This window comes from Chaetura pelagica, unplaced genomic scaffold (genome assembly GCF_000747805.2).
Source record: "Chaetura pelagica isolate M959 unplaced genomic scaffold, ChaPel_1.0 scaffold219, whole genome shotgun sequence".
NCBI classification, from domain to species: domain Eukaryota; kingdom Metazoa; phylum Chordata; class Aves; order Apodiformes; family Apodidae; genus Chaetura; species Chaetura pelagica.
This window is the reverse complement of record NW_009954552.1, coordinates 1,018,498-1,030,700: the sequence shown is the minus strand read 5'-3', so window position 1 is coordinate 1,030,700 and position 12,203 is coordinate 1,018,498. Positions and strand designations below refer to the sequence as shown.

At 38.0% G+C, this 12,203-nt stretch overlaps 1 protein-coding gene across 1 annotated transcript in view; it reads left to right on the top strand.

The window, feature by feature from the left end:
- The first annotated feature begins 7,008 nt into the window (after positions 1–7,008).
- NMNAT3 (nicotinamide nucleotide adenylyltransferase 3) overlaps positions 7,009–12,203 on the top strand; it is a 16,447-nt gene continuing 11,252 nt past the window's right edge. Inside the window, exon 1 of the mRNA XM_010005080.1 lies at positions 7,009–7,117. Coding sequence (XP_010003382.1) covers positions 7,009–7,117 — 109 coding nt within the window. The remainder of the gene's footprint in view (positions 7,118–12,203) is intronic.

Genomic DNA, 12,203 nt, shown 5'->3' with positions numbered 1-12,203 from the left:
GAGGGAACCGGCCGGGCCGGTGCGGGGCCGTGTCCCGGGGGAGGGAACGGGCCGGGCTGGCGGCAGCGAGCCCCGCTGCCCCGGGACGGGCCTCTGGGGGTGGCAGCGGAGCCTGGGGCGCTGTGAAACATCTAGACCTTGAAATGCGGGGACTGCAGTGCTTGTTTAATACACGGTGAGCATGTATCGAAGGCCACATATATGTGTATATTTAAAATAGTAAAGCTCTGTTTGTTGGAGGGTTTTTTACAGCCCAGAGCACCTACTCAAGTGCCAGTGAAAGTGAAAGAAGAGAATATAGAGTTACTTTGTTTCTTAATCTCTCCGGCTTTCACTCTGTATGTTGCTCGTCTTTCTCTTTTGCTTCACTCTAAGAGGTTGTTTCCCCCCTACTGCAACAGATGTTGTTTGGTTTTATAAATTATCTCTGACGTTTGTTTTATTTAAGTTTTGTAGCAATACAACATGTGCCATTAGTTAGTTTTTCAGACATTATTTGCTACTTTAGTTACACTGTGTGATTCTCGCAGTAAATTAGTTTCATGCCTTCAGCTTCAGAAAGGCCAACGGCAGAATTTAGCGCAGATAGAGTAAGCTGATTAGTGTTCAGGTCATCTAAAAGACCTTTGTGGAGCCTAGAGATGGCTGAGGGGAGCACTAGGGACAGAACAGGTGACAGCTCTGACAAAGGGGAATTTGAGCTATTTGAATTTTCTGTTTTTTAAAATAAGGAAACAAATCAGATTTGATTGCAGTGATCATTTCAAGGGTTTTAATAAATGAAAAATTGAAGTACCTACTGCTCTATCTGGCATAGCAGATATTAAATTGGCTAGGTGAAGCTGTTAACCCTCAGCTGCCTGCTCTGGCCATTGAAGGGGGCTATTGCCCTTAAGTGAGGCTGCCTCAGTAGCACAAGCTGACCTCACAGCTGCATTTTTTCCCTCATGTTGTTGATTTAGTGTGATGCAGCACTCAAAAAATGCTGTAGAAGCTCCTCTGCCCACCAAGCATTCTGTATTTTTCTTCACAATAACAAGAAGAAGCTAAGCAGTCAGCCATAGCTGCTCGACAGGGTATAATGGAGATGTTCAAAACCAAGCAAAGCTGTACTGTGTCAGACTAATGGCCTGCCCAGCCCAACGATCTGTCTCATGCAATGGAGAGAGGAGGTGCAATTTAGGGAAAGTAATTTGGCCTCTTGCTTCCCCTTGCGTTCCAGCCAGAGCTGCCCCATTAGGTCACCAGATATGCATGTATCCTCCTGGTGCACACTTCCAACTGCTGTAAAATGTTTTGTTGCTTTCACTGACTGCCCTTGATATCTAGTATTGCAGGGAGAAGGTTTGCATTCATATTATCTGGTGCCTTCATCATTTTGTAAAACTTTTGTTGAGCCTCCCCCCACAAGCTCCTCCTCTCCAAACCAAATTGGTGCAGACAGTGTCTTTCGCCTGTAGTGCTAAACAGTACCCTGGGTGATGGGCTCAGTACTTTTGCTCATGATGTCCAGTATTTTATTGGCTTTTTGGCTGCCACAGAAAAAACAGGAGATGCAGTCAAAGTTTTGAAGATAGTATAACTGCATAGTTATTAATGTTTATTTAAATTATTGTAAGAATTTATAAACATTTAGCGGGACAGTTGTGATGTGATGGCAGTGGTAATTAGGCATCTAATTTCACTGCAGTTTTCAGAATCTCACTTCTTTTTCTTCAGATAAAAATAAATCCCTGTATAGGTGAGATAGTATAGAAGAACAAGCAGAACATGTTGGGACAATACGCAGGGCACATAGGTGTTTGGATAATTTGCTTGAATTCTTTGGTTATACAAGATAAAGCAAGTGGAAATCCTAAATTGATCATTTAAATAAAATACAAAGATAACAGTGTGAACTCTTGAGGTTTATAAGCCATTTACTTAAACTTCCATATTGCTATGCAAAATCCTCAGTATTAGTAGGCAAATTTATATATTACTGTAAGAAGTGCACATAGTGCTTTTAACTTTGATGACTTAAAAATTTAATTGCAAATAGCTTTCTCTCTGTCAAGTATGGTACACCCAGGGGCACTGGATGCTACTGAATTGGTGCAGAAAATCATGTTGTTTCAAAGAAAGTTTTATGTACTCATTATTCATCTCAACTATTGAGTCGGGTTTGTTGCTTCTGGCAGTAACTAGGAGCTGAAGTTCCAGAGGAAAATGAGAAGACATTTCATGACCTTAACAAATTTAGCAGTTCTGGATTTTGCAGGCCTAATTCTTGCTTCCTGGAGATACGCAGGTAAAGCCTGAAACATAGAGGGATAGCCTCTTACTCAAGTTTTTAATGTTATTTTAATTGTTTGCTTTGTTAGAAGGTGTCTTTCATATAACTGCAGAGGCAGTGTGATGTTCTTTCCTAATTACACAAACAGTGTCAGGAGTTAGTTGCTCCCAACACTGTATTACAATAAGTAGTAATTCTTTTTTGGAACAGAAAAGTAAGCAGTGGCCTTATGGGAGTTAATGTTTTAATTTTGGTCTTGCTGGATGTTCTGGAAATCCTGCATTACCCTATTGTTGCTGTATAAGATTACTTTGCATCTAGGTGTGCTGCAGCAGCACTTCTAGGGGTTTCATTAGTTTGCTACCTTTTCAAGTCAGCTTGATAAGAACATATTTTAGTGATTGAAGATGCTTCCTTTACTACTTAGTTATGTACCATGTGTGGGTTCAAGCACTATTTCCATTACTAGATTTGCCTTAGGTGCTGCTAAATGTATTTTGCTAATTGTAAGAAAATTGCAAAAGTTGTTGATAGAAAAAAAATCACTCTGAATAGCTTCTCAAAAAGAACTCTGTAAGTTTCAGTAAGTGTTTGTTTTGACAGACAAATTGGTGCTTTCACTAAATCAGCAGTTTGCTTAAAAATAGCCACCCTAGGTTGTAGTTCTGCATGTATCCACTTTTTCTAGAAATCAAAATATTGTTCTTTGTGGATGACTGACTCATACATGCGAATAGAAGAGCGACTTAGAATAGTTTATACAACTGTAGAAGAAGAAGCAGCTTATTCATTAGTGTGATAAGGGCACAAGGAATAGGAAAGGTGTGTGTTAGATGTTGAGAGATCACTAGTGATTATTGGCTAAGTAATTATAAAGATGATACTGCAATGAATACAGGAAGATGTCCGGAGCAGGTTGTGTTCTCTTGACCCTGTTGAAATGCTACAAAAGGGTGCAGGATCTGTTGATGTGTAATGTGTGCTGAGATCCTGTGTAACCCAGCCAGCACTGAATGTCGTTTGCCAAACTGGTCTTTTTTTACTTGTTTTCTGCATAGTCTGCACTGGGTTAGTGTAGTGTCACTGGCTCTGTAACCAGATGAAACAGCTGCAGGGCTCTGTGTCCACATGTCGCTGAAGGTTTTATGGGCAGTTAGAATGAAATGCCTTTTTTTCAAATGGGGAATTATTCCATGATTTTCCCAGACAATACAGAAAAGAACATAAGTGTTATACTGTAGTTTGTCTTTACCTTTTTTACTGTTTAAAGACAACAGGTAAATCTGACAACCTCAAAATACTTAGCAAATGCACATATATATATGCATGCATGTTTACAGGATGTGAGTTTACTGTTGATGTGCATGAATGGAAGGTTTTGAATTCCATGTTGCTGAATTGTTGAATTCCATGCTGCTGTTCAGGCACCAGGTAGCCTGTAAGCATGACCATTTTGCAGGATGAGGGTCCAGATTAAGAATATTAAGAAAAATATATCCTGCAGAATACTATAATAATTTCCCTCCTAATATAGCCTGAAATAAAGAAATTGCAGGAGTGAAGTATCATGCTGCGATTTGAAGGATTCAAATCCCAGGAGAGGAAGAGACAATTCTGCTGAGGCTTTTTTCTCTATTATCTTCCAAAACACTTAGAATTTGGGCCACAGACACACTGCAGTTTTCTCTGAGGAGACTGGTCTGTTGATAGCTTTGTGGTAGCTACAATTTGCTGGTAAAATTGCTGCCTGGACAAAGCTGAAGAAAGAAGTGGCAAGTACCCTGAAAATCTGATCTTCTATCTTAAGAAAAATTATGTTACACGTTACTAAAGACAATATTTGTTCTGGTTTGGGCCATTTTCACAGATGCATGTAAAAAAACCCAGATTTATAAGCTTGTGTTAAAAAGTTGTATAAGCTCCTGCTCTAGTGAAGGCTGGAGTAAGCTTGGGGGTAATTAGGTTTGGGAGTTTCTTGGTAGGTGATTTAGAAACTGCAATGGGACATTCATTTTCTGACTAGAAGTCTAATGTGAGGATTGGAAGGAGCAACTTCATACTTCTGATATGCTAAATGTAATAGAAAACCATGTATCATATGCTTTGTTGATGGCTTTTCAGTAAAAGCCAAAGAAATGAAATGCACCCATTGATATGATCCATCACGTGGCCCTGAAAAAGCTTGTTTAGAGGATCTGTGTTGTTTTAGGCTATGTGTGATATTTGTGTGCATCTTGCAAAATCCTTGGTTGGGATGAGTAACTTTCTGATGAGCAAATAAAATATCACCAGAGATTATATGTTTTTAATTTTTTCCCCTCACTCAGATACTTATGTTATATTCATTATTAAAGTGGAAGGTGGAGATATGAAGGTAAATATTTGTCACTGTTGTGGAGGACTGATCTCAGTGACAGCACATGCTGGGAGCTTAGTGACTGGAATACCTTTGGTTGTGGCAGTGACTCCCATTAGTAACAGCATGAGGAAATCTGATATCTGGTCATATTTTTAAGGGATATTTGTGTACTGTGATTTGCTACACTTTGAGTCATCTATTAAAATGTACTTTTTTCTGACTTGAAAATGTGTTGCAATTGTAACATCCTTAGTGTCACTTAGTGTATCTCAGCTGGGTTGAGTACAGCTACATGAATTTATATGAAGTAATGTGTTGCCATAAAATAATGGATGTGGGCAGCTTTGAACTTGTTCAAATCTAAATTTAATCTAAATTAGTCTAAATTCACCCTCACAGGAGGAGATAACACTTTTATCCTGTGCTAGGATTCAGTTTATTTTTGCTCTTTGAAGAAATTTTACCTCAAGGGTGAGTCTGTCTCACAGTGTGCACGTATCAGTGTCTTCTCCTCCAGTTTACTAATTTAACAGCTCATGAATCAGACTGCACAGCTCAGCACTCCATTGTTCTTCTGATAATTAATCAGATATGGCTCTAATTACTGACTTTCAGCAGAACTTAACTGTGGTCATCTGTAACGTCATCTATTATTGACATGCTGTAGTAATATAGGCAAGAGAAAAAGAACGTGCAGGAATTTTCTAATGAAAATTATAATGATTTTTCCATCATAAATCTTTTATATAGGTTAAATATGGCCTCCTCATTTTGAGATATCTGTCCTTACATCTATAGCCACATGATGTGTCTGTCATGTCAGGAGGAAAGCTGAACTAACATGTAAAGAACTAACATTTAAAGAGTTTACTGACTTTTCTTCATGTAAAAATCAAGCACAGTTATTTCTTCTAAAAATCAAATTACATTTCAAGAATTAAGTCAATTTTTGTCCTCTAAACATTACAAATCTTACTAACACTGCTTGATAATAGTGATGTTAACTGAGGTTTCTGTCAAATGCTTTTAAACTAGTTGAAAGCAGAAGGTGTGGTCTTTCTGTAGAAATACAGACAATTATTAAAAATACTAATCATGTCAACAAAAAAATTGCTTTCATACCTTAACTAGCATCTATGTCTATTTCTTTAACAAACTTCTTCACTAACAGGCTATGAGTATTTTTTTTTTTAGAGTTCTGAAATATGGTTGTTTTTTTGTAGTGGGATTTCAAGTGCTTTGGATTTGATTTGATCCTTTGAGGTGCACACATAGACATGGTGCTGATACAACAAACACTGGAATAGCAGAGCAGACTGCTAAAATCCTGGCATTTATGAGCAAGCAGCAGCAAATTGCTTCTATCATATGAAGATAGCTCAGAGGTACAGTAGTTATGGGGGATGGGAGAGCCTCAGTAGAAACGTAATGTAAAAACTTAGCATATAATTTACTGTTTCTGCTTCTTCAATAAAAGTTTGGCAGTTGCAGTATATGAAGAATTGTGGGGGGATTGTCTATTTTAGCATCAAAATCTAAAAATTACCAATTAGTGCTAACAAATGAGAGAGACTGTAAAATAAGAAGATTGAACTTTTCCTATTAAAAACTCCATCTGTTTGAAGTACCACTTTATAAACTCAAAAGGAGAATGCTGACAAAATTATGTGAAATTAAGTGCCTGTTCTTGGAAGTTTTGTGTGTGTTCCTTCTCTGGAGCCTGTTCAAATGTACTGGGAAAGGGGCACAGTGATCCACTGGCTCTGCCATCCAGCAAGGAATCTGCACAGGCAGTTCCTGGTAATCTGGGTAATTTACTGGCTGCTCACCAGCTGCTGCTGCTGCTCATCTCCAAGGAAGTCAGACTTGCAGGTTTGCATGTTGCCTGTGGGGTATTTTCATACGTTACAAAGATCCATTATAAAAATTTATTAAAAAAAAATAATCTGCATTTGTAGCAGGCCTCCAGGTTCCAAAATTATCAGTAAAGGGTCGACAGGCAGAAGGAAACGTTGTTTTCTGAAGAAAAGCAGATTAAAAATAAAAAACATTTTAAAACACTTACAGTTTTCAGTAATAGTGACAATATTAATTTACAGAAAAAATTTATAACTATCTCTGTATGGGGAGAAGCAGAATTTGTTGGTGCTCTCCATATTAATATCAAAGAACACATTTGTTTTTGAGCTGGTATTCCTGCCTAGGATTCCTGTGATGATATAAAGGACTGACCTGATACTTTCCTATTGTTCTGAAAGCAGAGCTTCTTCAAGTTTGAGGAACTAAAGCAGAGTGCTCCAAGTTTTCCTTTTATTTTAATGTTTTGTTGTGTTGGGTTTTTTTTAGGGTGGATTTTTAATGTTTTGATGTCAGGATGAGGAGCAAGATACCTCTCATTCTTCTAGCTTGTGGCTCCTTTAACCCCATCACCAACATGCATATGCGTTTATTTGAGCTGGCTAGAGATCACCTGCACCAAACAGGTCAGTAAAGTCCTGTTAGGACCACACATACATAGTGTTTTACTGCTAAAAGGAAGTTTTTTAACACTCACTATAGACAAGCTGTCACTTTACAACTTGCTTATTTTTAGTATTGTTTATTGGTCATTCAGTATTAGACTTTCATAGCATTTTCAATATAGAAAGTCCAGCATTACCTTTTCCTGTGACTTGGTACATAAACAAGTATCATAATGAGCATTCATGCAAATAAACTGAAAGTTTTATCAGCAGTTTTATGATCATATTCATGAAATAGGCTGAGCCTTATGAAAGACTATGCTTCACAATTTTGAAACTGAGAAGAACCATTATGTTCAAATTTCATGCTTTTATGATACATTGTGTTTTAATATGAAGAAGTGTTGCAGTTAGCAGTTTTGACAGCTGGCTGAAACTGGAGAAAAGATGAAACGTTAATTATTCATTATCCATCCTCACTAAGAGGTACAAGTTAACTCCCCTAGCAAAATAATTCCCTCATAAAGGAGATCAGAAAAGCTAAATGTCAGCAGGCTAGAAAGTTTTGGCAACAAAGGAGAAAGGTGGGTAACAACAGAAACTTAAGCAAGGATCAGAAGAGGTACTGACTAGCAATGAACTCTAAGCTACTTAGTTGATGAGGCTTTTATTTTTTTCTATCTGTCAGGTAAAATATGCACATAGATTTCTGGAAGGGATTGGAAGGGGATCATAGTTTATTCTAACCTGACAGAGAAGCTCCAAGGGAGCTTGTGCAGTAGGAACAGGAGCAGAAAATAATAGTAAAAAAAGGAATTTGGCTGTCAAGTTGTGGGAGGTGGGGAGAGAAGCTGGTAACCCAGTGATCCCACTGTGCAGAAAAAGCAGCAACTACACACTTGCCATAGACAGTGAGAATTCTTTTGACTTTCATGAGGAAGAATTACACAGCCAGCTCTGAGGGCTACCTCTACGAGTCTGTTGTAACTGTAGAATTGTTTTGTTGCTCCCACAGGAAATAGAAATAAAGGGTTAAAAAGGGCTCTGAATCGACTCTTCTTGCTGTAATTGTATAATTGCTTCTGCTGCCCAGGTGTGGAAGGAGTAGAAAGGCCATGTGAAACCAATTGGTAATTCTGTTTAAGTCATATGTTATAGTCTAGTAAGTTGTTTATTTACCTTGAAAGAAGAATTGAACTGGAAAATGAATTTTAATTGTCTGAGTTACAAATAATTGTCTGGTCTGCTCCAGGTTCTGTGTAGCAAGACTCCACCCCTTACTTAGAGCAGTTTACTTAAATCTGGTGAAAATCATATTAAAAAATGAAATTTTGAAAGGCTGAAGTGAAAGTTGTGCATTACACTGCACATCTCTAACATCAGTTTTTAGTTCTGGATAAGGAGTGGCTTGCCTTTTGTCATCTTAGTGTAATGTGTGGAGACTTACTGGTATCAGTGCTTTATGAATTAAAGAAGGGGACTTCATTTGTGTCTGGATTGCCTACAGTGTTATCATTGCACTTTCTGAATGCTTAGCCCAGGATGTCTGCAAACCAAGAATTCTCAGAGAGCTTGTGGAAGCTTTATCTATCCCAAATAGAGGTAGCTTTCAAGTAAGTAGATATCTATGTTTATATGTATGGATACATACAAATCTGGTATATGGACTTTCTCACTGTGGTACAGAGAGTTTGGAAACAGAAGCAGAGGGTGCCAGCTATAGAAATGGTAGATTCTGGATGCATGTTTTATGTGGGAACCGTTCCCACTCAGGAAAGATATTAGTCGTTCTCCCGTGTTTTTAGTCCTGTTCTGCAGTTACCCAGGGAAGGAGAGGAGAAGTTGGAGTTGATTTGCTGAGAAGCAGCACTAGCTGCAGACTGGGACCTGAAGGTATGGAGGGGCTGGAGGGCGATGATGCCACATGACAAAAGCTTGTTTGAAGTGAGATTATGGTCTGCCATATTCACATTGATTCCCTTCTTGGTGAGAACAATGCACTTCCCAGCTCACATGCACACTGAATGCCTGAAAAAGTAACTAGTATGAACAAAGAGTTAACTTTGGGCAATGTTTCCTAGGCTGTGAGAATGATTTTGTGCTTCTTCACTATTTCTGCTCAATCAGAAATGGGACAGAAGGGATGCGCTGTACAGTAGCTTGGCTGGTGTTGACTTTGCAGTCCGATTTTACCATTAGGAATGACATAACTATCCTGATGTGCGTCCTCACTGACATCCCTAGTAATGCTGTCTGCCAAGTTTTTGCACATCATTTTCATTTAAAATGCTGTCTAATCTTATTTTTCATACATTGCTACTTTAAATAGGGAATTTCGTTGAGTTTCTGATACTTCAGACAATATCTGCAGCTTCATTGCCACATGTCAAGTATTTCATCTTTTTGCTTTCAATATCAGTTCACAAATCTTGTCATGCTGCTTTTTAATGACAACAGACATAGCTAAGTGTGACTTAATAACTCTAATGATTCTCTTTGCCTTTACCCTTTACACATCCTCAAACATAGCTAGAATGTTCTCAGATTCAAATTCTTTTCTTAAAATTGTTTCTTGAAACTTGTACTGATTGTGGCAAATGCCATTCCAGTCTGTTAATATCTAATGCCAGGTGCTTTATTTCTTTTGATTCTATTCCTTATTTGACCATGAATTCCAAAGAAATATTACTAGCATCAATGTAAGATGTTTAAAACCTTGTTTCCCAAATATTGCTAGTGGAGGATATCAAAAATCTTCCAGATAGGAGTGAAAGGAATGGACGGCAAAGAAGGAGGTAAGGCAGAATGTTTCTATCTGTGACATGACAGAGGCAATGTGAAGGACAATGTGTTGCTGTCTCATGAGAAGTTGGTGAAGATGTGATGTAATTGATAGGTTGTGTCATATGCAGCACTGGGCAGCAGAGATGAGAAGTCCGAGGAGTAATTAGTCACTAACCAGCCTTTGAAATTGAGAAGTTTATGATGTTAAAGGGTTTCATCTGATTAAACGGGGATTTCTTCAAGAAAGGAGTAGGAGCAGGTTGTAACAGTAGCCAGCCAGCATTCAATTTGTTTTCCTTCAACAGTTCTAATAACCAGGATTTGAAAACAGCATCAAGTAATCCTGGTTTGATCCAACTGTTTTGGTAGTGTTTAGCAATACAGATATGTGACTGGAATAGGATTAGGTCAGCAGTAGTTACTACATATAAAATAAATATTGACAAGCATTAGTTAAAACTAACTTAATGTAAAAAATGAAAATGAAACAGATATTTGATTTTTTTTTTTACAAGATTTACAGCAGTGCTTGCTTAAATAGAGCACTACTTGGTTAATTGTATTAGGCTCTGCTCTTGAAAGGCACATGAAGAGGGATGAATATGTGGCTGACCATTCGGAAGGAATGAGAGCTATCGAGGGTTCTTGCAGAGGTGCAAACTGAGGCAGCAAAAACATAAATCTAAAGACATCTCAAGATATACTACATCCCCAAAGAAAATGCTCCTGTTACATATAACTCAGTTTTTTCAATACTGTTATCAGTGCATACAGTTTAGGTCCTAACCTTTTTCTGAATTTAAGCAATCCTTTTCTAAGTGAAAGAAGTCTTTCCTTTCCACAAGTTTTGTTGTCTTACTCTAAAGCCCTGCAGGATAAGGGATGAGCATCTCCTGCTTGCAGTGGTATTTGGGTTATGCCCTGTATTTGACTTTGGAATCCTAGTCATCCTGTTTTGTAGCATCTCTGAAGAGAACCAAGTCATATTGCATGACAAAAGTCAGCTTGGATGAGAACATTTCAAAGTAAGGTGTCCTGTGAGTAGAGCTACAATACTTTATTATTCATGTTGTTACTCTCGAGATGGTGGTTTCAGCCTTCTTTTCTGGAGGAAATACTTATTTTCTTGGCTGTTGAGAAACTGCCTTTCCTTCTTTTTGTCCAAATCCAGTGAACTTGACAGAAATGAAGTTGTATTTTGAGGTCTTGATACAAGATGTTAATTATAGATGTGCTGTGTGGTGATCATGCAGCATGTATTTCAGACCTGATCATTGTGCATGCTCAGTTACTCAGCTTTTGGGGAAGAGCTCCTGAAGCCATGATGTATTTGAGTGGCTGGCTGACTACAGAGGCAAATCTGCATCTTTAGGCCCTGTAGTTCACTCAACCAGGTGGATATGATTTATGTTTATCTAGGTACTCATATGGCATCTGTCACTACAATTTTTGCACACCTCATCTACTTCAGCAAATGTATCTTTCAAGCACTCTGAAGTGGTGAAGGTAAAGTCATCCATCCTATGGAGAGCAATCCTAAAAGCTTGTCCATTGCTGCTCTGATGTATTTATTGTTTATGCTGACTTGCAATGCAATGATTGCTGCAATGTTTACTCCTTTGATTTTTCCTTCTGTTGAATTCCCTTCACAGAAGGTGACTGAACATGAAGTAAAAAAAAAAGTCTCGCAGATTTTCTTTTCCTTTTTCATGCTTGGTAATCTTTACATACATGTCAGGGGAAAGTAAGGATCGGATGGTATCTTTTTTATATTTAGTCTGTAAATAGTTTTGAACACCTCAGATGCTTGGTATTACTTCTACCTAGTAATTAGATATGCTTTTGTTTTCTTTTTATCCCCTACATGGACTCTGAACAAAGATGTTAGATATTCCTCCCTACACTCCAGCTAATGATAGGTTTTCTAGTATTTGGTTTTCAACCGAGGGGTTTTTTTGGTGTTTGGGTTTTTGGTGTTGGATACTTGCTTTATTTTTTGCCTGTGCATGAGAACATTATGGTCTTTGAACTAATGTCCATATCTGCTGGAAAAGAAAATTAGCATATTTGAGGTGGCGTTATATTTAATTGATGTCATAGAAGCTACTACCAAGTTTAAGTGTCTGATGCTGTCATGACTTTTGACTCATGAACATTGGTACTGTGTGTTTATAGTGATGTGCTGTAAATATAAACTCATCTAGAAGATTCTGCTTGGGGTAGTTAGTTTGGTATAAAGAATCTGGCTGTATAAATGATGTGCCTAATTCTCAATTGTCACAGAAATGCAAATGAGGCTTATGTTTTGTAGGCACTGTTCAGC